Source organism: Lissotriton helveticus, chromosome 1_1 (genome assembly GCF_964261635.1).
Source record: "Lissotriton helveticus chromosome 1_1, aLisHel1.1, whole genome shotgun sequence".
Lineage (NCBI taxonomy): Eukaryota > Metazoa > Chordata > Amphibia > Caudata > Salamandridae > Lissotriton > Lissotriton helveticus.
Window position 1 is genome coordinate 910,211,044 of NC_136057.1, and position 25,740 is coordinate 910,236,783.

General features: G+C 46.5%; 1 protein-coding gene across 2 annotated transcripts in view; it reads left to right on the top strand.

The window, feature by feature from the left end:
• The window catches only part of XPOT (exportin for tRNA), a 538,373-nt gene that overhangs the window by 473,738 nt on the left and 38,895 nt on the right, over positions 1-25,740 (top strand). For both annotated transcript variants that reach the window (XM_078676087.1, XM_078676095.1), the window contains exon 23: positions 16,860-16,931. In XM_078676087.1, the coding sequence (XP_078532213.1) occupies positions 16,860-16,931 (72 nt within the window). The remainder of the gene's footprint in view (positions 1-16,859; positions 16,932-25,740) is intronic.

Consider the following 25,740-nt stretch of genomic DNA (forward strand, 5'->3'; position numbering starts at 1 on the left):
CAGTGAGCTACAGGCACTGTCTGCACATCCTCTGTTTCTTACCGTCTACCCAGACAAGCTGGTCGTTTGGACTAGAGCATCCTTTTTACTGAAATTGGTAACTCCATTTTACGTAGGCCAATCTATCACTCTGCCTACCTTCTGCTCTCCGCCTCACCCCTCTAAAGAAGAGGAGAGACTTTATTGGTTGTACCGTAATAGAGCGCTGTCGTTCTACCTTGACTGCACAAGAGAGTTCTGGGTAGACAATCAACTCTTTATGATATATGTCGGGGCCAAGAAAGGGAAGGCGGTGCAGAAGCAGACCATCTCTAGAAAGATATTCCTCTGCTTAAAAATCTGCTACACATTGGCCCAAAAGCAACCTCCTGAGAGTTATGTACTCACGCCACTAGAGTGATGGCAGCGACCACTGCGTTAACCCATGAAGTTCCTGTCATGGATGTCTGTCCGGCAGCAATGTGGGCTTTCTGTACACGTTTAGGAAGCACTACTGCCTAGGAAGTTTGATACAGCATTTTATTTATCATTTTTTAGAGTTTTATATAGCGTGAACATGACCCATGGGTATCCGCGCGCTTGACATTAACATGTCGTACGATAGTTTTCATTCCAACATATATAGCAGTATTATTATACAGATGTTTCCGATGCGTACCTTTCATATTGGTTACAAAAATAACGAGTATGATCTATTTATTGTAGTACTGTATTGCCCAAGTGCCTTTGTATCTATCTGGGAAGTTTATCCTTACATATGTTACTTCCTGATTAAGGCAAATTCCTATATCAGATCTACTTGACACTAACTCTTCGATCATTTGTGAGGATTGTTATGATGTCTCTGTGATCTCTCTTGGGCAGGATGCACCCATAACTGCAAGGGCAAGGCAGCGCTTGGACCTCGATGTGGATTATGATCAGTTGTTGTTTTAGGGTAGGAATTTACTCATTAGGAAGATCTTCGCTTCCCTCTTGAAGGTTGATGTGTTTGGAATCTTTCTAATGTTTGGAGAGAGTGAGTTCCAAATTCTTGGGGCAGCTCCGAAGAATGCTCTGTCATACGTTTTCTTCTTTTGAAAGATGGGAGGTTTCAGCAATAGGTCTCTGGCACTTCGGGATATTCAGCCTCCACCGGATAACTCAATTTTCTGGGCTAAGTACATTGGCGTTTTGTAGTGGAAAGCTTTGTGGATAATATATGACCGTTTAAATTGAATTCTGGCTTCATATGGTAGCCAGTTTAAAGCCTTCAAGTGTGGAGAAATGTGGTCCTATTTTCTTGAACCTGTAATGAATCTTGCGGCCGCATTGGGACAGGCTTTTGGTGGTGCTGTGGAGATCTTAGGAAGTCCTGTCAATGTCGTACAGCCATATTCAATCCTTGATATGACTGATGATTTAACTGCCAATTTGATGTCTGACGTAGTAATGAGTGGTTTTACTTTTCTAAGGTAGTTCAGGTGAAAATGGGCACTCTTCGCCATTGATTTGATGTAGGCTTGCATGTTTAGGTTCTTATCCAGCGTGATTCCTAGTGATTTGGTCGAGTCGACTAGGACAGGGGTGCAGTTTAGTGCCAGAATCAGTTTAGTCCACTTCTCCACATCTTTGTAACATTTAGGAGGGGATATTAGTAGTAATTCCGTTTTTTGTGCATTTAGTTTCAAATGATTGCTAGTTAACCAATGTAATGACATCTTTAAGGCATTATTCAATGTCTCGATCTCCTCCAGCGAAGAGATCTTAATGTAGATCTGAGTGTCATCTGTGTACATGTGGTAGGATATTTTGGCGTTCTGGATAATTTCTGTAAGGGGTTCGACATATAAGTTGAATAGTGATGGAGAAAAAGTAGAGCCTTGTGGAACTCTAATTAAATTTGGGGAAGGCGGGGATAGCACCTGATTGTCCAGGAATCTTTGCGTTCTGATCTGGAGGAAGGATTTGAACAATTTCTGCACATTCCCAGATATTCCCATCCTGTCTTCAATCTGTGCTATTCATTTTTCATGATTTATCTTGTCAAAAGCAAAAGACCGGTCAAGCAGAACTAGTAAACAAGTTAGTAAACAAGTTTAATTGTGATCCAGAGCCTGTAATGCATCATCCACTATATGTAGGATTGCTGTTTCCGTACTGTGGCCTGGTCTGAAACCAGATTGGCAGTCGTCCAATAGACTGAAATTAGTGATGTGATGGCTCAGTTGTTGTTGCACGCATTTTTCAAGAAGTTTGGCTAGTAGTTTAATATTGGTCAGTGGGCGAAAGTTGTTTGAGTCTGCTGGGTTCCCTGTAGGTTTTTTTATGGTGGGGAGGACTTGACCTGTTTTAGGCAATCTGGTAAGGCCCCTTGGGACAGTGAAGCATTGATTATTTTTGTCCATATGGGGACGACGATGTGGTTGATTCTTTTCAGGCATTTTGAAGGTAGGGGGTCATTGTAGTGGTTATTTGTTTTTATATTTGAGAGAATTTTGAAAATGATATTCTGGTCATATAACTTGAAAGATGACCATTGTGCTTTATATGTCGTCATTGCTTGAGTGGTGTGCATGGTAACATCATTCTGTACTGACAATGGGCTAGAGAGCTTGTCTGCTGCCTTCCTGAGTTCCCTTTCTAGCTAGAGAGTTGGTTTTTCTGTAAAAAAGGATGAGAGTTCCTCACAGTTCAGTTGGGTTTTTGTTGATTTCCTGAGCAGATTTGGCCAACCTATTGGATTGTTGTAACGGTCACTTTGCCCATTCGGTCCAACAAAACTTTCTAGTTTAACCCATCTCGGAGCCCCACCTCCGGAGAGGTATTTCTTGGGTATCTGTTCTAAAGTAAGGGATGTGTGGCTAGAAATCTCTATGAGATCAACAATTTGCTTACCCTCTGTAACGCCTTATCTGGTAGAGAATCTATATAGCTGCACATTCCTTACTGATCTTCCATGCTCTGCGAACGGATTATAGTGTAAGAGACTCTCCCTCAAAGGCCCTAGTTTCACACACCAACAAAAGAAACTGATGTTAACGTGTTGGGTTGATTCCTTTTTTTTTATTTTTATTTTTTTATTGTTTTTCAAAATGATGAACAAAAAAATAAAATACATACATCTTCCTCACAGTCGCTGTTACATGTATATAAACATCATTAGAGCTTCTTCAATTATCATCATTTAAGTCTTGCATCATCACTGTATGCCGCAATGATTTCGCTTACTGAGCTAACAAATAAACACCAGAGTCCATAATTGAAGAATTGAAGAAGAAATACAACGAAGCCCAAAATGAAATAAAATTAAACACATATAGAATCTTAAAGCAGCGTCAACTATAAGTCATAGGTATTGTGCAAGCCAATTATCGATAAATCCTTTCCGTATTGTCACTCCTATTAAAGGATCTCTTCTGCCACGCGCAACACTTGCCCTGACCCACAACGGAGTCTCCACGCCAGCACATATCTCACTCAGCTTTATCAAGCAGATACAATCTCAATGGTTCCCATATGTCCCTTGGCCTCAACCTGGTGGGCAGTTCCTCCGCATAAACAATTAGGTTATCACGACAGTACACCAGATCAGACAACCATGCCTTAATGGCAGGCCTGCGCCCCCTCCCCCATGTAATCGCCACCCTGCGAGCAGCCATCAGTAACGCCAATCGCACGAAGGCGCCTCTCGTACCTCTCACATGCGGCACACAGCACAAGAGACATACTAGGGGGGTGCACGGAAGGTCCACAGCAACCATATCACGCAAACATTCTACCACCGCAGCCCAGAAGTCCGCCACCCTCCCACAGCTCCAAGCCATGTGTAGAAAGTCTGCATCGTCTTGTCCACACCTATCACATCTCACCGACTCTCGCAACCCATAACGGAATAGTCGTGCCGGAGTGTAATATACCTGATGTATGAACTTAAAATGTATAATCTTGAGATTGCCATTCATACAAAGCTTCCCCGTTAGTCCACAAATATGCTTCCAGTTATCCTCAGTGATGGCCGCAGGCAAGCAGTCATTCCATTTAATCCAGCTCTTATCCTCTGCATCTACCATTTCATCTTTAATAAGTGTATATCATTTGGATATTAGCCTCTTATTGGTGGGTACTGTGATAACAGATTGCAGAGACTTTAGTGCCTGTGGGTCAGCCGGGAAGGTGGTGTAGTGCGCCCGGGCCGCATGTCTCAGTCTATGTATCGCAAAACGAAAAAGAAGCGACTGATTTGTGATATGCTGCAGATCCTCCCGTGGAACAAAGGCGCCGTTAGGTTAGACATCGCGCATGTGCGAAATACCCGCCTCCTTTGGCACTCTCATGGACGGGGCTTCGTGCGTGACCGATAGGTGTGCATGATGCTCGAGACGCATATCCGGCGCATATAATGGCAATTTCTGCGCTAACTTCCCGATCCTCTGCCAGGCCGAAACCGTAGCATCGACTGCGTTGATCTCGGATTTCATAGTGCCGCGTGAGTGATGAGTAACCACACTATGTAACGGGATTGGAGCTGCATCCCCCTCTTCCACTGCGACGTGCGATGTAAATGCGTGCGGCCTATACCAATAGTAAAGATATTAAGCCTGCGCACTGAGGTAATATACGTAGAAGTCCGGCGCCGCGAAATCCCCCTTCTCGTAGCTCTTGGTGAGAGTCAAACATTGCACACGAGCAGCCCTGCCCCCCCCCCCCCAGACCAACCTGAGCAGGTGACCTTGGAGAGTCTTGAAGAATGCCATATTAAGCACTATCGGCACGTTGACGAACAAATAAAGAAACCTAGGGAGCACGAGCGAAAGTGGTAACGAAATCCAGGTCTCAACCATAGCCTCTAGCTTCGAGGGGTCCTGGTGTACCCACACGCCCAGATACTTAACCGGTTCTGTGGACCACATCAGCGGTTACTCCAGTCCTGGCCGTGTAGTCCTAGCTGTTAGCGGTATTATATATGACTTCTTTCAGCTTATCTATAAACCGGAGATAAGACCGAATCTTACATATTCCCGCAGCAATTGCACCAGATATCTGGACGGCTCGTGCACTAAGAGGACCATGTCGTCCGCATATAGCGATATTGCGACCGGCCGGTGATTAAAATTCAATGCAGTCTCCCTGTGTCGTTGCCGAATGACGCAGGCCAGTGGTTCCAGGACGATCGCGAACAGCAATGGCGAGAGAGTACCCCGCTCAATACGCAGTACCTCAGATGTGTGCCCGCCCACCCTCACTCTTGCCGATGGCGCCGCGTACAGCACTTCTATCTATTGTATAAACATTGGAGGAAACCCCATTCGATGCAGCACCTGATACATATACCACCATTCGAACGCCTTGGCGGCGTCCAAGAGCACCGCCGCAGCTTCCAGAGTGGGTTCTAGGACATGAAACATAGAGAAAAGTGTGCGGAGATTATGCGAGGTGGATCGTTCCGGCACGAATCCAGACTGATCTGGCAATATCAGCCCTTGAAGCAGTGGTTGTAATTTGGTAGCAAGGATCTTTGCCAAGATCTTGGCGTCAATGTTTATTAGTGACAACGGCCGATACGACTCACAGCGATCTTCCGGTTTACCTTTCTTGAGCAAGGTAACGATTAGTGCTTCCCGCAATGACAGGGGAAGCGTCCCCTCTTTGTGAGCCTCCGCACAAACCTCCAGCAGTTGTGGCGCTATCCGGTCCGCATATTTTTTGTAAAATTCCACTGAGAGCCCGTCAGGCCCTGGCGCCTTTCCATTGGGCAGCGCCGCTATAGCAATTTTTATGTCTTGCTCATCTATGGGGAGACAAAGATATTGGCGCTGCACATCAGACAGCCAAGCGCACGCGATGTCCTCCAAATACCTATCGAAATCTTCCGCCGGACGCGAACCCCTCGTGCTATATAAATCCGCATAGAACACTCGGAACTGCCCCGTGATATCTTCCGGCGCATAGTGCTTATTTCCCAAGTCGTCTACGATCCTGTCTACATGCTGCTGTTCATGACGCTCTTTGATCTTAAACGCCAGCGTGCGCCCGGGCTGCCCGCCTCACCATATCGTCTGGCTGCATGTCTGCGAGACAAATATTTGATCTCCGTCTCAGCAAAGGAGTCCTAATCCCGAAGCAGTTCTTGTATCCGAGCTAACTTAGATGTCTCCGGCAGGCTCGCATACTCGCACTCCAAAACACGTAGTTCATTTTCTATTCTCTGCAGTTGTTGCCTTATATCTCGGAGTATGCCCGCTGCCGTCCCAATACACCCCCCCCCCCTTATGGTGACCTTAAAGGCCTCCCAAAGTGTTGCAGCCTTATCTACGCTACCCTTATTTAACGCGAAGTATTGCACTATAGCCTCATGGATGGTCTAGGAGCGCCTCGGATCGCAATCTCCATGTTAACGGGCGGTGCCCTCCTTTCGGATATCGCAAAATCAATCTCACCGTATTATGATCTAAAAGCGTGCGCGCCAGAGGCACCACCTCATCAATCCATTCCATCAGTTCACCATCAACCAGACAATAATCAAGCCTGGACCACCTACCATGCATAGGTGTCGCGTGCGTGCCCTTCCTTTTTTGTGTGTTTCGTATTCTCCAGACATCATACAGACCAAACTCCTCCATAGCCCTCTTCACTTTCTCGGCGACTCTCGGGGTACGATGTGTCATAGGGTTAGACTTGTCTAACTGTGCATTCAGATAGGTATTCAAATCACCTCCCCAGACTATTGGTGCAGGCGGCCAATCTCTCAACCGTCCGCACATCCGGTGCACACATACTGGGACAGCCGTGTCTGGCTCTAGAGCACACCGAGATGTCCGACAGTTAGAGCCCCTCTGGCCCCGGAGACAGCCCAGGACCCAGCTGGTAAGGGAGAGACACCGCCTAGACCGCGACCCTCCAAGGTCCCCGCCGCGCAGTTCCTGCCAGGCACCGCCTCACTCAGTGGGCAATACACCTCGCTGGTCCCGCGCCGCCCAGCCTTCGAGGCCCGGCTGCCCCCGGCGCCACACTCACCTTACAGCCTCTCTGACTTCTCGCCCGTGTCTCTCCACCGCCTTCCGTGTCCTCTGATCGGGCAGCTTCCCCTTCACGGACCTCCAGATTTGGGAATAATTCTCCAGCTCTCGGCCAGGCAGCATCGGTCTTTTCTCACCGGCAGGATGGTATGACGCCCGCAGTCTGCCCAGGCCCTCCGGCACCGCCGGGCCTCGTCTTCCCGGCCCGCCGCCGCACCTCAGCTGTCTGTCCGCTCCGTACCAGGGACCGCCCGCTAGGTCTTTCCGGGCCGTGCGAACATACACGCAGGTCACAGCCACTCAGGGGGTCTTCGCCGGCAGAGAACGCTCAGATCGCCGGTCCCACCACCGCCATTTTGTGTCATGTCGCTCTGGCTAAGTTAGAGGCGAAAGCGCAGTTCACCAGCCCTCAGCGCCACCTGTAAATCTTCCACATGCCGTCTGCATTCCCCGGAGGGGTTTAGTTGTAGGTCCCAGCGGGATTCAGGATGGTATTCGCCCGGTTTTCCGTTCCGGCGCGCGGAGCTCCCTTACTAGGCAGCCATTCCGCTACTCGCCGTAGACGCGCCGTGTTGGGTTGATTCCTATATAGGCACTGCATACATCACTTCCGGTGTCGTCATGCCATGTGGAGCCAAACGAGGCCACCTACCAGCGTACAGGGGTATTGTGCCCCAAAAGTTTCAGTTTGACGCCTGGGGAATATTAAAAGGTAAGGAAGATGCGGCTAGATAGTCTCTACCAGATAAGGCATTACCGAAGGTAAGTAACTTGTTCAACACTATCTTGCTGCTTTAGAAACCTATCTCTTTCGGCAGTGTGGCATCCTGGGAATGTGTCTGTCTGGAGATAATTTGTTTTGTTTCTTCATTTGCTGTTAAAGATCCAGTTTCCCAATATCATCATAATGTCCTCCTTTCCTATCTCTTGCATAAGCTGTTTTAATTTCTGGCTTTTGCAAAAGCAAACTTCTTATTTTGAAAACTGGTTATTCCAAATGATTAGATTCCCAGTCTCTTGTAAAGCTTCTATATAGTTTTCCACAGGAATACAGTCTTTCTTTTATCCATGAGGTCTTAACTGATTTTCTTTGATAAACCAAGATATTTCCGGGTTTTTAGGTTTCGTCTGGGGCCGGAGCTCCTAGCTCCGCCCAGGAGAAATCTCATGTCCCTACAGTGTGGTGCTTAGTCCTGCCTCGGTCTCCCATAGGCTAGCTCCATAAATGGAGGCTAGCCATTGGGAGACAGAGGCTGTCAATCACGCTTTCCCCTGAAAACGCGATTCCGGGCGTTTCTCTGACTTTTTTTAAGTCCCGCCCCTTTGTCCTGGGCCGCGCTGTGATTGGCTGCCGGCCGGGACACCCCCGTGACGTCATTCCCGGGGCCGCGCTGTAATTGGCTGGCCGGCCCGGGACCTGACTTGTTTTTTTTTTTTAGCAGTCAATTTTATTTTCTTCATAATGGACTGTCCTGATTTCAGAAAATGTCTTGCCTAGACGGTTGACTATTGCTATCATTGTAAGGTCAAAAGTGGTATAATTTTCCAGGGAGACTGCAGCATGTCTGGAATTTTTGGCACCACTGTGCATGCCGCATATTGATCGGTCTTCATTTGCAAATGATGACGAGCGGTATTAATGCTCGTCAAGCAGCCTGCTCTTTGAAACTGTGCACCCGGCACATAGGAATATTACACGCAAACGACATTCTGGGATATTAATTCACTGTCCCATCTTTAGCAGATACACACGCACTATTAAACGTGTGAAAATAAACGACATTAAATCGAATCTGCAAGTACATTTACTTTTTGAGCAGCGAGCGAAAACGCAATAAAGATGGACTTTCTGTCTTGTCTACTAAAAGGCAGGAAGGTGTGGTGGACGATCGAACGTGTGACGTCGTTGTCATTCGAGAGCAGCAACAAATCCCTTACGGCAGCACGCGGCGACGCCATCCGGCCTCGCGCCAGGCTAATCACGTTGAAACCGGAGCCCGCCGGCAGAGAGGTTTCACCCTCCGAGGCCTACAGTTCACTCAGGAAGAGCACGTAATGCCCTCCACAAGCTCTTCCAGAAAATAACTTTGATATTATCTAAGGGTCAACACCATTTCCCCCCCCAAAGACAATAATCGAGTACGTAGCAAGCCGACTGCCGGTGCTGGTGGAAAGAAATGAACATGGCGGTGCTAAACGTCCTTGAATGGCCTTACACTCTGGCGCCCCGCCATTTGTGCTGATTTTTCAGAGCTGCTCACCACTGCGAGCTCTAAATTGCAGTGCGACGTGCAAATTTTCTGCCCATGACGAAACTCCATGGAATCTCGCAGAGTTTTAATGTAACTACACAGAATTCTACAGAGCGAAACTCCGGGAGTTCTGCCCACACCTACTTAACATATGATTAGTTTGTGAGCATTGAAGTAAGTGTGCATCTCCTTTATTGTGGATAAATGTTGTTGTTTCTTTGAAAATAAAGGAGACATTGACTTCCCCCTTCATGACTCCGCCCCTCTTGCTCCTCCTTTCGCCATCCCCAAAGTGTGCGTTTGTGTAGTACATTTATTTCCTATTACCATGCCTATTCCACTGAAGCGAAGGGCACTGAGATGTGAACTTGTCGTTCATCTTCACGTTGCACACTCTTCTCTGTTTTTAATGCATTACACCACTGAGCAATCTTATGAGCTGTGTGCGAGATACCACTTCTGGATGATAATTCGCAGTGTGTTCTGTGGGGTGCTTTAAGTAAACCACTTGCACAAGAAACCAATGCAGTTTAGTCCACGATTGATTCCGCCTTATGCCGGAACAGACATCACACACAGCCCTTAAAGTTTCGAGACACATTTGACTTGTTTTCTGCTCATCCTAAGATCGGTGGAGTACATCGAAAAGCAATTAATCATCGATCAGCCGTGACGTCAAACTTTCCAGAAAACCAGGAACTTGCTGCCTGATCCCTACAACAGCATGAAGGCCTTAGAAAAACAATAAACTTGAGTTGTCTGCAGGCTCCTGCACACATGAGATTTAAGTGTACACTTATGAATAATCCAAATGTTCTTTACAGAAAGGGCTCCGGCATATTTTATTCATGGCTGGTTTTGTAAGAGGCTTATAACTCTTCCTCGCTCCTGGCGAAGGAGACCGGCGCCTTCTTTCTGCCTCTAAACTCAAGCTGATTGCATGAGGCCTCGTTCATTTACCATAAATATGTTCTATGAAAGACACACCTGGTAACACAGAGACATCATATTAACATGACTCTGTGAATGATCACTCAGAAAAACGAATGAAGGCAGAATATGACCATGAAAACATGATTCAAAAAATTAAAAAAACGACAACACTTTTCTATCTCATCCCATACAATAAATTGACAAGCAAACCAGTGGTATTAACAGTTCTCCATCACTATTGCTGCTTTTGTGCTTTTCGAAGGGGGTGTAGGCCAGCACTTCCACCTCAACTGCTCCTTTTGGAAGGTTCATGTGATTTCAGTATGTGTCTAGTTACCCTAACGGAAACGCTGAGATTTTATATTTTGTGTATTTACACATTTTTTGTATTTAGATGTATGAATATAATAAGGTCCATATGGACATCCATAGGGAATACTAATCGCTTGTGTGCCTTTCCAGTATTTTTTAAGTGCCCGGCACTACCAGAAGGTATATAAGGCCTTTCTATTTCATCTTGACATCCTAAGCTTAAAGGAGGTTGGTCCTTACCTCTGTTGCCTGCTTGTGACCCGGTTTTGTGTGTGCCTCTGTTGCCTGCTTGTGACCCGGTTTTGTGTGTGTGTGTAGGTGCAAATGCAATAGGTGTCGCATTTGCGAGAGATTAGGCTATTGGCTTTGTAAATGACAATGCCATTTATTTATGTTGTCAAAGCCAACACATAAATAAAAATGTTGTCATTTACAATGCCAATAGCTCTAACTTTTCCAAAGGCGAAACCGTTGCATTGTAAATGCTTGTTCTGATATAGTCATGCTTGTTCAGGTGTTGAGACAACCTTGTTGTAAGGGCTTTAAAGTTTTCTTTTGCAAGAACAAGCTGTTTATCAGAGTCAGACCATCTCTTCATTTTGTGTGATGGATTTACCTCGAGCAGTAAGGTGGCAAATGCTGTTTTTGCCATGGGCGTAATCTCCTGCGTAATATATCAATGGGTTGCCAAATGCATGCACCTATCAGGACGGGCAGCTTTACAAGCCACTCCTTATGCTTATTCCAGGTAGCATGTCTTTGAAACATCCTTTTGCCTAGAAGCCCTTTACAAATTATGTTGCTTGAAGTATTGAGTGGTAGTTGGTGACCTCCATACCTTCCCTCCAGCGATTTATGGTAAAGGAAGCGATTAGCGATTTATGGTAAAGGAAGATGCTAGTGTATTACAAAACTCTTTTGAGGGAGATGTTGCTGATTTTAGGGTATCAGTAGTTTTGAGTTCCTGCATGATTCTTGAAACATTTCATTTTAAGAAAATGCTCTGTGTATTGGGCTCGCTCTCTTTTCCTAGTTAATTTGTGTGTAATAAGGACGAAGCTAGCATAGATATTCGAATAAAGTTCCAAGATTATATTCCACAAACCATTTAGTTCAGTGTGTAACTCAGTTTTGCCTCTGCCAAACACATAAACTGAGCAGTTTATCTTTGAAAATGTACTGTTTGCAAATTTCGAAGTACCAGTTGCTCCAAAGTGGTAAGCAGCCAGGCATTAAGATTCATGAATAAATATGAGATCCAATGCATGGCATTTCACACCAGTGCAGCTAGTATTAGTCACAATCTGGTCTAGCCGCAGATTCCTTACCTTTGAATTTCTCAGGCGTCACACTGGATACAGAAGAATTTTCTTAGAGCAATACCCCTGCGCACTAGTAGGTGGCATTGAGCGGCTCCGCGTGACGTCGTTCGTGTCACCTATACAAGCATCACCTCAGCGCGCTGATGTCAGTTCTTTCCGCGACAGCCAGCGCTGATCCATGAAGAGAGCTACCCTCAGTCACTTTTTGAAAGGCTTTTTTCGATGTTTTGTCGACCCCTTGATGGTGTGTAGGTTTTTTTCCTCATGTCAAAGAAGACTTCTGGTTTCAAGCCATGTGGCACCTGTCACCACGCCATGCTGGTGACACACCTACTTCTGGTTTGTCTCTAGTGCCTGGATCACAACCACGACTCAAAGTCATGCTCCGACTGCCGGGCCATGCCTCCGAAAGCTTTGAGGGAGCAGTCCCTAAAGCTCCTTGTGGCCCAATGCTTGGCACCGCGTTGTTCTCCCCGTAGGTTTCGTTCACAGTCACGGTCGAGAGAAAGGTCCGTGCTCCATTCCGGGAGTCCCAAGTCTTTGTCCTCTCACTTGAAGTCGTCGAGTCAGTCAGGTAAGAAGCACAAGAATTAAAAGGGTGCTTCGACCTCTCCCCGTCCATTGGCGTACGCGATGGAAGAGTCTCAACGTGCTAGGCCTCGTTCCTCTGAACCTGCTCCTGGATCAGCTCCACGCTTCCCAGCCTTCCTGGGAGCCAAAGCAACCCCCACCCAGCTCAAGGAATTTTATGATGCCATGTCCCTTATACTTGGGTGGCCTGAGCCTAGCGGTGCGCAGGCTCAAAGGGGGCTCCTTCGGGTCTCTTCGTGCCGCCCCCTCTCCCGATCTGGACTGAAACCAGTTAAGCGGCTGCGGTTGCTGTCGGCAGAGTGAACTGGAGGTTTTCCGAGTATGTTGCCTTTTCAGGAACAAACTGTGAGCCATTATCATGTGAGGCCTATACTTGGTGAATTTTCTTCTACGTCGTGAGCTCACTAGCTCTTATTTTTCGACTGCCGTTTCCCGACATACTTCGCGATACATTGTCAAGTGAGGCACTGACTTTGGTACGTTTTCCCCACAGCGTGGGCCTACTAACTCTTTTGAGTTGATGTCCAGTTTGCTCATCTACTAGAAACACCGGAGTTTGAACAATCTTATCTGTGCCCTGTGCGCTATCCTGAGAAGCCATAAGAAGCTTTACCAAATCGCAATTGTTACACAATGTAGTTTTTTTGAGCCTTGAAAAAGTCATCTCAAGACGAACACGTGTCGGCTGTTCTTTTGTTGTTTCTACGTGTCAACAGTGGTGAAGATCTGCAATCAGAAAAAAACTTCTTGTTATTCATACTATTGGAGTTGTGCTATTGTTGCTAAACTAAATTCTGACTTGTTAGAGTCAGTTGTGTAACTTTTTTGTGCTGTGTTCTGTCAACCCATATACCAGTTGTACCACTGCGACCAGTGACTGTCCCAACGCTGCACGACGACCCAAAGCCAGATGGGCGCCTACTGGTTTAGGTTCTAGGTTGCTTCTTTAGCCCTTTTCTGAAGGGCTAGGAACGGAGGAAGCATGGGAGGGGTCGCTGGACCCTTTACAATACCAATCTTATCACGAAATAAACTGGTAAGAGGAATTGGGTGAGGCCAGGGGGCTGGATACCAATCCAGATTAGATTCTGGCCTGCTTTCTCCCCCTACCATGGCTATGGAGGAGGGAGCATCCTACATTATGGTGGTGCGAAGGGCAGCTGAGGTCCTGGGCCTTCAGCTCCCTTCTGTAGCAGTCAAGACAAACATCTTGACGGAGGTCCTGAAGACTGGTGTTTCCTCCTCTGAACTCTTGCTGCCTTTAAACAAGGCCTTAACTTATGTCCTACTGGGAACCTGGTCCAAGCCCAGCAAAGGGGCTCCTGTGAATAGGACAATTGCGCACTACTGTCGCCCTGCACTGGCTGACTGAAATTTCCTCACCAACCGCCCTACCTCATAGAGCTTGGTGGTCCAAGCCTGTACCTCCCAAGGCTTGTTCCCTTCGTCACCCCCGGAAAGGGAATCTAAGAGACTGGACAGTTGGGGTAAGAAAATTGTTTCTAATGCCAGACTTTCATTGCGGTTGGTGACCACTGCATGCGTATTGGGCTGTTATTCCCACACTTTGTGGGAAACAGTTGCACAAGTGCTGCCACAGGTCCCGGAGCAGGCCCTGGCCATCCTCTCCCAAGCAGTATCAGGCGGCAGAGAGGCAGCAAAGTTCGCCATTTGTTGTGGTCTTGACCCAAACAACATACTGGACTGAGCAATTTCATTGACGATGACTGTGGGATGCCACCATCGATGGTAGAGGTCTTTTGGCTTTTCAGGGGACGTCCAGGCCTCTCTCATGGACATGCCATTAGATGGCACCAGTCTATCAGAGACAAGGCAGACATGACACTGGAGCGCTTTAAGGACACTTAGGGTACGGCCAAGTCCTTGGGTCTCTCAGTGGCCACTCGTCCCCAGTCTGCCTTTCGGCCCTTTCATGGCTACGGAAGGGACTTTCAGCAGCTGTAGCCATACCCTAACCACAAGACCGCTAAAGTTCAATAACCTCTGCACTGACGTGGTGGCGTCTCGTTCCAACCTCATGAGTCGGGCAGCCAGAGGTCGGGTCAGTCACCACCCCTCCTGCAACCTCAGTCTCCAAACCTTCCTAGTCTGGCCCTTCAACATCATGAGGTGCCAGTTTGTGGCAGGATCAGCCATACCCTACACTACTGACAAAACATCACCTTGGACAGGTGGGTCCTCCAGATAGTCCAAAGGGGCTACTCCCTCCCCCTCGATACTGCTCCTCCCTCCATGCCTCCAACTCATGACTGGCTGATGGAGGATCACATGACTTTGCTTGAGGAGGAAGTCATGACTCTTTTGGCCAAGGGATCCATAGAGAGTGTTCAGGCACCAGAAGTAGGCTGTGGTTGTATTCCCTCTACCCTCTGATCCCAAAGAAGAAAGAGGGCCTGTGCCCTATCCTAGATGCTCAATCTAGCTCAGGTTGTGTGTGCCCTGTACCCAGGAGAGTGGATGGTAGTGTTAGACTTGCTGGACACTTATTTTCACATTCCCGTACTGCCTGCTCTTCAGCGCTACCTGCGGTTTACGGTAGGCCACGAGCACTTTCAGTTCATCGTGCTCCCCTTTGTCCTTACCAGCGCCCTTCGGGTGTTCACCAAGGTTGTGGTGGTCGCAACTCATCTGCGCAGAACAGGGGTGCCAGTCTTCCCCTATTTCGACAACTGGCTGTTGAAGGCGAACTCTCCACAGGCTGTCACCTCCCATTTCCAGACAACGAGGAACCTCCTGCATTCGCTGGGGTTCACTAACAATGTGCTGAAGTCACACCTGACTCCCTCTCAGACTCTCCCTTTCATTGGAGCTGATATGGACACAGTGCAGGTTCGGGCCTATCCTCCCGAACGGTGAGTCCAGGATATTCAGGCTATGATACAGATGTTCCAGCCTCTATCCTGGATTTTGGTGAGAATGACTCAGAGATTGCTGGGCTACCTGGCCTCCTGCATCTTGCTAGTGACACATGCCAGATGGAATATTCAGGCTCTGCAATGGGATTTGGAGTTCCAGTGGGCGCAGCATCTGCTGAATTTCTCCGACATGGGACAGATCTCAGCGAGAATTGGTCAGGACCTGCAGTGGTGGCTAACTGACTGCATTTGGGTAAGAGGCAGACCCCTTTCCAACCAGACTACACAGTAGTGACTGATGTGCCACTTCTGGGATGGGCTCGCCATCTGGGAGAGGTGGAAATCAGAGGACTCTTGTCTATGGCGGAATCTGGACTCTACATCAATTTGCATGAGCTCTACCCACCTCTGCACCCTGCTAATGAAGACAAGCTACTCCACCACCTGGACTCAAAAAGAGCATTGTCATTCTACCTTGACCGCCCTAAAGAGATCCGGGTGGACAACCAACTCTTCATGGGATACATTGGATCAAAGAAAGGTTGTGCGGACTGTCTCTCGATGGGTCATCCTCTGCATCAGAATTTGCTATGCTGTTGTCAAAAAGCAGCTTACTGAAGGCTCCTTCCACCAGAGCCAAGGCTGCTACCACGTCATTGCAACATTGAGTTCCAGGCCTTGAAATTTGTCTGGCAACAACATGAGCATCCCTGCACACGTTTACCAAGCACTACTGCCTGGACAGTCAAGTCCGCAGGGACGGCCTTTTTGGCCACTCTGTCCTGCAGGACTTCCTCTTCTAAACTTGTCCGCAGTCCCTCCGCCAGGGATGGTATTGCTTGGGTATTTATTCAAAGGTAAGGAACCTGCGGCTAGATGTCTCTATCAGATGGACATGTTACTTACCTTTGGTAATGTCTTATCTGGTAGAGATATGATCTAGCCATAGATTCCTTACCGACTCACCCATGATCACCACACTGTGGTTAGGTTTTCAGGGTCAGGGCTATTCCCTTTCAAGGCCTTAGATGTTCACAAAACACCAATGTCAGTGCAGTTCACGGCTCTGCGCTTCTTGCATGGAAACTTGTGTAAAGTAACTGACGTCAGTGCGACGAGGTGGTGCCTATATAGGTGATGCAGACGTCACAATGGCACGGACGATGCCAACGACGTCACGCGGAGCTGAGCGACTCCACCTACCAGCGCATAGGGGTATTGCTCGAAGAAAAATCTGCTGGATCCAGTCTGCTGCCTGGGAAATTCAAAGGTAAGAATCTGCGGCTAGATTATGTCTCTACCAGATAAGGCTTTATCGAAGGTAAGTAACTTTTCCGTCAAAATGTGTCTCAAAAGGCCTTTTGTTACCGTTATGTCTGCCAAATAGGCCTAGATATTTAGGTCACCTAGAAATGTTGGTTGTGAGTCCTATATAAGATGCTCAAACTGCTTGTTAGAAATTACTATTTGGCACCTCTGAAACATAAATTAAAACTTAAAGTTCAGTTTACATGTACAATCATGTTTCTTTAAAGAAAGGAATACTTCCTCATTGAAAATATTGATATTTTCTAGGGACTTGAATGTATTCAGTATCTTCAGCAAGAATACCTACCTTCGCTGCAGGTAGCTCCTGACATTATTCTGGTAAGTTTATGATCTCATTTTGCTGTCTAGGTTCAACAATCTCCATATATTGATGCCTTTACTGCAGACAAAAACGATTTGTACACCATCCATAATAAGTATAATTAATTAGAAACCCCTACCATTCCTAACTCTTCAGAACTATGCAAGTAGTATGTCTCAAGTTTTAACTTGAATAGATTTTCAGGTTAGGAACCCAATCTGGTGAACGCCCTTTTCTGTGATTTATTTTGTTTTCTAAAGGTTTGTTTTTTGTCTTCCATATGTGTATTTGTCTATGACTCCTCATTTCAGCCACATGAGCCAGCCCACCTACACCTTTCTTGCTTCCCTTCACCCCAACCCCCTACTTTTCCATCATCTAAATAGTTTTGTGCTGTTTTTGGGGTGGTTCCCCTTCCATTTTGTTTCACCCAAGTCTTGTTTCTTTTGTTGGGGATGTTTTGGGGCTTTTCCTTCTAAATCTACGTCCCTCGTCCCTTAAAGCCACGTTGCTGCCCCTTGCCATAGTTTCCTCACATGTTAGCCCTTGCTCATTCTGGTTCTTTTCCTGTTTGTATCCATCAGCCCTCCTGATTCTTCCCCTTCACACACACCCACAGGGTTTGCTTTCTGATCATTTCTACTTCACTCTTGTGGTTGTTACATATCACACTTTTGCTGTCTTTTCACAGCATTTACTCTTCCTCTTCTGCCCCTTCAATCTCCTATTGCTCCCCCCCTTCTCCCCCACACCTTTGCTCTTTATATGGTTGTGGAAGAACTAATTATTTTCTAATAAAGAAAGGCTGTTACCTTTTTATACATTTATAGCTGTATTCTTTAGAATTATAGGAAACGTTCTGTACCTTTATTCTGTGGAATTATAGGAACTTTTTTTCAGTTTTTTAATTAACAAATGGGTTCGGCAAATTGTGTAGCGGCCCTATGCCTTACCATTTTTAGCTCCCCTGCTGCACATTCTACCAGCCTCAGAGTGGCCAACTGAGGATCATTTGTTCCTTTTGCAGCAGGAAGTGCAGGCCCTTAGGTCCAAAGACGACATAGAGAGGGTGACGGCACCAGAAGTAGGCTGTGATTGCTATTTCCGGTACTTTCTGATGCCAAAAAAGGACTGAGGTCTTTGTCCTATTTTAGATCTTCGTTAATAAGGGGTGGGCGGAATTTGCGGAATTGCATTACGCAGATGTCTGCGAAACAGTAAAATATCTCTGCGAACACGCAGAAATTCCGCGAACACACGGAATTGCTTGTTCGCGATGCTTTTTTATTGTTCGCAATCGCTGTTTGCGTGCTCGGAGGAAATATCTCGCGAACACACATTTTGAGAACGCAAACAAATTTAGCGAAGTCACGGAACGCAGAATTTTGGGCAATTTCGCGCTCTCCGCAGAACACGAAATTACCCAAATTCCGTGAGTGGAACAGAATTTACCTCCCAGGCCTACTCTAAATGCCTACCTGCAGAAAAATGAATAGAAAATGCTCACCTTGGCCCAGGTTTTGTCTGCTCTGAACCCTGGAGACTGGATGGTAGTGTTAGACCTGCAGGATGCTTATTTTCACATACGTGTCCTTTAGGCCCACAGGCGTTCTCTATGGTTCACGATGGGCCGAAAATATTTCCGGGTTGCTCTACTCCCCTTTGTACTTAGCAGTGCCTCTCAGGTGTTTACGAAATTGATGGCTGTGGTTGCATCACATCTTCGGGGGTTGGAGGTCCGTGTCTTTACCTACCTTGACGACTGGCTGCTGGAGGGGGGCTCGCCACAGGCAGTCATCACCCACTTTCAGACTATGGCGAGCCTCCTAACATCATTGGGGTTCACTATCAACAAGCCAAAGTCACACTTGACTCCTTTATAAAAGCTCTCTTTTATTGGAGCCATTCTGGACACAATGCAGTCTTACATCTTTCCCCGGGAGATAAGAGTCTAGGAGATTTGGCTGTGATCCTGATGTTTTAGTCTCTGTTCTGGATTTCAGTGAGGATGACTGAGGCTTCCGGGACTGATGGCCTCCTGCTGGTGAAGCACATAAAGTGTCAGTTGCAAGCTCTGCAGTGAGATCGGAAGATCCAGTGGGCACAGCAACATGGGGATCGATCCAATCAAGTCCAGATTTTGCAGGAGACTACATAACATCTGCAGTGTCCTCCTTTCAGGCTGCCTCTTGTAGCAGCAGCAAGGCAGGGTCCTGTATCTAAGTTTGCACCTGCTCTTCCTCCACTCTCAGAGATTGAGACAGCAGTTGACTGCCTTTGATCTTCCTCCTGAAGTTGTTGATGTCATCTTAACAGCCAGGCATCCCTCAACTAATCTGTATACATCTGTTGTTTGGACAAGCTTGTGGTTTGGTGCAGCACCCATCAGATTGACCTAATTCAGGCAACGCTTGCTGAAGTGTACCTAGCCTAGCAAGATTTTTCTTTGGGCACAGTTATAGGGTACTTGTTAGCTCTTTCTGCTTTTTTACGGTAGCCTTCTTTGTTTCAATCACCTGTTGTGAGGAGATTTTTTAATGGTTTACAACATATAGACCAGTGCAATTCTATCAGACACAGCCTTAACAGCCTAGAGGTGTGGTGCAAGTTTATCACTCTGAACTACTAACAAGACTCATCCACTACTTTAGAATGAGAGTGTACGCCTCAGGTCCACTCATAAGATAGGGCCCCTTAAACGTATCTCACTATTTCCTTAATTGAATTATGAAAGAACTATACCCAGGCAAATTGCATAACAATCAAGAATCAGTAATCATATACACATTAGATAAACAAATGTAAACTTGTATAATTTTGTGTACGAGAATACCTGTACAAGAATTAATTTTGTGCTAGATGGAAACATGTATATATATATATATATGTTCGAGGCATATGGGCTGCAGATGGTACATTTATGTAAATGTAAATGTAGTTGAGCTTATATAGCGCACAGCTACCGCAGAGGGTTTCCCGGCGCTTGCTTAGGGAACCCGTCCTGGTATTCCCCTGTGAGATAGCAGGGTATCCACAAGGTGAAAGTCAGGCATCCCGCCGCGAGGGGCCGTTGTGGAGATTAAGCAAGCTATTGCCCAGAGTCGCAGAGTGTGAACCCGTGAGTCGAGGAGGCACCGGGGCGAGAATTATCGAGTCCGTGGAATTTTTAGTCCAAGACCCGCCGAGGCGGGGAATTGAACCCTGATCCAGGACCGATCTCAGCTTCCGGGTCTGCTGCCTCTAACCCCTGAGCCACACTTCTCCACTAATGAATTATGAATAGATCGCCATCTGGTGTTGGGCTCGGATGATTGCACTTGTTTTTCTCTTGGAGAAGTCTTTTGTAGTCACAAGACTGATGACTCCTCCCTTGGGTGCTAGTGCGCATGGGCATCGGCTCCAGCCTTAGATTGTTTTTTTCCGCCATCGGGTTCGGATGAGGATCGAAGCGCTCCGGATCGACTTCGAGATAAAAGTTATATTTCGGCGCGGATTCCCTTTCCAATTCGACGGTATTGTTATCGAGCGCGAGTTCATTTCCATTTCGACGTGCTTCGACTTCAACAACAAAAAATTTCCAACGTCGACCAGACCGGGAGGCCTATCTCGACGTAGTCCAGCCCGGAGTCCATGGAAAGGACTCCATTCAAGAAATGTCCAACGTGTGGTGCTAAGTTCCCACACAAGGACTTAAACGAGGTGTGCAACCTCTGTTTATCACGTGAACACGAACCCAGGGACTGTGAAGCCTGTGCGGCATTCTCCTCCAAGTCGACGATTAGAAACCGTCGAGGCCGAAGACACGAGGCGTCCAGAATGCAGTCAGATGCAATCCCGGAGTTGTTCGAGGCACAACATCCAGAAGAGGAAGAAGAAGGTGAGGACGAGTCGGGGTCGGAAGTGGACGAGTCCGACGTCGAAGAAATCGACGTTTATCAAACCGTGAGTGACGACGTCCCTTTACCAAAAAACCGACCCCGTTTGGTGTCGACCCCGCCTTCGAGCCCGGTCAGACAACCGAAAAAGTTTCCGACGCCCCGCCTTTAGGCTCGGCAACGAAACGAAACACTCGGCCTCCCATCATGTCGGATCCGAGAAACGGTCGGCATCGACATCGACACCGAAGCTCCATAACAAGGAAAGCTCGCAGTCGTAACATTCCATGTCGAAACCGAAACAACAAGCTTCAACGTCGAAGACTTCCTCGATACCGAAAAGATCAGACTCGAACAAACTCTCGGTGCCGAAAACATATAACACTGAAAGTCAAAAGCAAAAGCACCTTTTGGAACCAAAAACTTCGGTACCAACACAGGAGCATCAGACAGATCCAAAACAAAAGACTTTGTTTACTGATCCGCAAACTGGCAAGGTGGTGACAAAACTACCTAAAAAGAGGAAGAATGAACAGTTGGACGACAAAGCTCCTCCTCCTAAGAAGAGAACAATGGGGACAAATACAACTCCTCCCCTTTCTCCACAACCTAGAGACACACCCTCTTCGCCTCTTCCTCACACTCAGCCAGCTATTCCTGCTACACCACGTCCATCTACACCTCAAACAGATGTAGAAAGTGACACAGGGGAGGGAGAACTTCCTAGGGATGATAACGACACTATCCCAGAAGATACAGACCCATGGGAAGATTATAATGCAGGATCAGATAATGATAATGATAATGACCCTGACCTGTATCCCTCAAAACCTTCACCACCTGATGATAATACAGGTTTTGCCCAGTTAATTAATAGGGCAGCAAAATACCACAAGGTAGACTTACATGCAGAACCTCAAATAGAGGATTTCCTTTTGGAAACACTACCTGCTGCACAAAGAACCTCAGGGACCCTACCAATGCTTAAGGGTCTCCTTAATCACACATCTGACATATTTAAAGACCCAGTGAGGGCTAGGGTATTAAATCCAAGAATTGACAAAACAATATTAGGCAGCCCCAAAGGACCCAATATTTATTAAAGGACAAATACCTCTGGACTCGCTAGTTGTCACAAACGCTCGCAAGAGAGCAAATTCATTAATTACGGGAGAAGCTCCTCCTCCTGATAGGGAGTCTAAGTTAATAGATGCCTCTGGCAAAAGAGTAGCATCCCAAGCGGCAAACAGCTGGCGCATAGCTAACACGCAGGCGCTAGTTGCACGTTATGATAGAGCTCATTATGATGAGTTAGAAAAAATCATTACACATCTCCCTAAAAAACATCAAAAAAGGGCAGATCAGCTTATACAAGAAGGGAAGATAATAACTAACACTTCCATTAAGTGCGCCTTAGACGCAGCAGACACTGCAGCAAGATCCATAAACACCAGTATCATGTTAAGAAGACATGCATGGCTCAGAGTCTCAGGATTCAAACAAGAGGTACAAACCTCCTTGTTAAATCAGCCTTTTGATGGGAAGACACATTTCGGCTCAGGGACAGATGAGGCCTTAGAAAAGATGAAAAAAGACACAGAAACGGCTAAATCAATGGGAGCATTGCAACAGCCAACTCAAAGGGGTTCCTTTCGTAGGTCCACCTATAGAAGCGGATCCAAGAATACAGGCACAAACCAGCAATCAACCTCTTTTACACCAACATCACGTAATTCTAGAGGCAGTTACAGAGGTAACAACAACAAGGGTAGAGGTCGCGGAAATAACAACAACCGCAACTCTCCAACCCCAAAACAGTGACTTCATAAAGCTCCCCCCAGACCATGTAACACCGGTCGGGGGACGTCTATCACAGTTCCTACCCGTCTGGGAAAACATCACATGAGACAGGTGAGTGAGACAAATTATCCAACATGGTTATTGCCTAGAACTGACAGCTACCCCACCAAACATCCCCCCCAAACAGCGTCCAATGAGTCAAGACCATCTAACATTGTTAAAACAGGAGGTACTATCACTACTACAAAAGCAGGCCATAGAGAAGGTTCCACAACATCAACAGGGAACAGGAGTATACTCTATATACTTTCTAATTCCCAAAAAAGACGGGTCCCTAAGGCCAATACTAGACCTCAGACCTCTCAATGCATACATAAATTCGCAACATTTCCACATGGTCACGCTCCAACAAGTACTTCCTTTACTGAAGAAAGGGGACTTTCTTTCTACACTGGATCTAAAAGACGCTTACTTTCATATCCCAATGCACAAAACCCACAGAAAATACCTCAGGTTTGTGGTAGAAGGACAACATTACCAGTTCAAAGTCCTTCCTTTTGGGGTTACAACAGCACCAAGGGTGTTCACAAAATGCCTAGCAGTGGTGGCAGCACACCTAAGAAAACAACTAATACATGTCTTCCCATATTTGGACGACTGGCTAATAAAGGCCAAGTCACAACAAGAATGTCTTCAAAACACACAGAAGACAATTCAGTTGCTGCACCAACTAGGGTTTACGGTGAACTACACAAAATCCCACCTGCAACCAAACAGGGTTCAACAATATCTAGGGGCTACTATAGACACAGAAAAAGCTAAAGTATACCCCAATCCAGTCAGGATTCAAACAATGCTCACATTGATTCAAAGATTTCAACCAGAACACTCACTAACAGCTTGAGTGTTCATGCAGCTATTAGGAATGATGTCATCCTGCATACTGCTAATACCATATGCCAGACTACAAATGCGTCCGCTTCAAGAATGTCTAGCAACACAGTGGAATCAGGCTCAAGATCAGATTACAGATCTGGTGTTGGTAGACGACCGCACACATCGCTCTCTGAAGTGGTGGAACACAACAAACATTTCCAAGGAGCGGTCGTTCCTAGAACCAATTCCACAAGTGGTGCTAACAGCGGATGCATCGCTCACCGGATGGGGAGCACATATGGACAAATATACAGTACAGGGAAGATGGAGTGTACAGCAAAAAAGACTGCTCATCAACCATCTAGAACTACTAGCAGTGTTTCTAGCATTAAAAGCTTTTCAAATGCAGATTATCAGCAAAGCAGTCCTGATCAGAACAGACAACATGACAGCAATGTATTATATTCAAAAACAGGGGGGGACACACTCTCTCCAACTATCCAGACTAGGGCAGGAAATTTGGAGATGGGCCATTCCTCAAAACATCTATCTGTTAGCCGAACACCTTCCAGGAGTTCAAAATCAGATAGCAGATATCTTAAGCAGGGAGTCAGAACAAATACACAAATGGGAACTGCACGACCAAATACTGCAGCCATTCTTCCAAAGATGGGGACAACCAAAGATAGATCTCTTTGCCACTCATCAGAACGCAAAATGCCAAAGCTTCGCATCCAGGTACCCGCACCACCTGTCGCAGGGCAATGCATTATGGATAAATTGGTCCAACAAATTTGCATTCACTTTTCCCCCTCTCCCACTAATTCCATTAGTGGTTCGAAAACTGCAACAGCATTCAATGATCATGATACTAGTAGCACCCACGTGGGCACGACAGCCGTGGTACACCACGCTCCTGCAACTCTCACAGGTGCCACATCAAAAATTAAGAATCCTACCCATGCAGATTACACAGAACCATGGAGAAATAATGCACCCAGATCCCAAACAAATGAACCTAGCGATCTGGCTCCTGAGGTCTTAGAATTTGGATACTTAGATTTACCTCCAAACTGTATGGAAATCATTAAGCAAGCAAGACGTCCCACCACCAGAGCATGCTATGCAGCAAAGTGGAAAAGGTTTGCTGTATACTGTAACAGTAACAACATCAACCCTCTGGACGCACCACAAAAAATATTATTTGCTACTTACTACGCTTACAGCAATGTAACCTTGCTTACACCTCCATTAGAGTACATCTTGCAGCTATAGCAGCGTACCTGCAAAACAGGCAACATCTATCCCTGTTTAGAGTGCCAGCAATTAAAGCCTTCACGGAAGGCCTCACAAGAGTCATTCCACCAGGACTGCCACCTTCCCCAGTCTGGAATCTCAACATAGTACTCACCAGACTAATGGGACCACCCTTTGAACCTATGCATAGGTGTGAAATACAAGTCCTTACATGGAAGGTAGCCTTCCTTATAGCCATTACCTCCCTCAGGAGAGTGAGTGAATTACAGGCATTGACAATACAAGAACCATTCCTACAGATACACCAAAATAAAGTGGTTCTTAGAACAAACCCAAAATTCTTGCCTAAAGTAATTTCAGCATTCCACATCAATCAGCCAGTGGAACTACCAGTCTTTTTTCCAAAACCACAGACGGTAGCAGAGAGGGCCCTACATACATTAGATGTCAAAAGGGCAATATTGTATTACATAGAAAGAACACAAACTTTCAGGAAAACCAAACAACTATTTGTAGCTTTTTCCCCCAACACATAAAGGCAAGCCTATCTCTAAAGCAGGCATTGCCAGGTGGATTGTAAAATGTATACAGATATGTTGCATAAAAGCAAAGAGAACATTAACTGTTCCTCCTTGAGCTCATTCTACACGTAAACTAGGGGCATCTATGGCATTCTTAGGAAACATTCCCCTAGATGACATATGCAAAGCAGCAACTTGGTCTACACCGCATACCTTCACAAAACACTACTGTGTTGATGTGCAAGCAACACAACAAGCAAGAGTGGGCCAGGCTGTACTAAAAGCTTTATTTCAAACTGTTGCAACAGACACTGGTGACCACCGCTAGGGAGGTAACTGCTGTATAATCTATTCATAAATGTACCATCTGCAGCCCATATGCCTCGAACGGAATATGCTACTTACCAGTATGCATCTGTTCTTGGCATACAGGGCTGCAGAGTGGTACATACCCTCCCTGCCTCCCCGGAAACCTGTGTCTGTTCCAACATTATCTT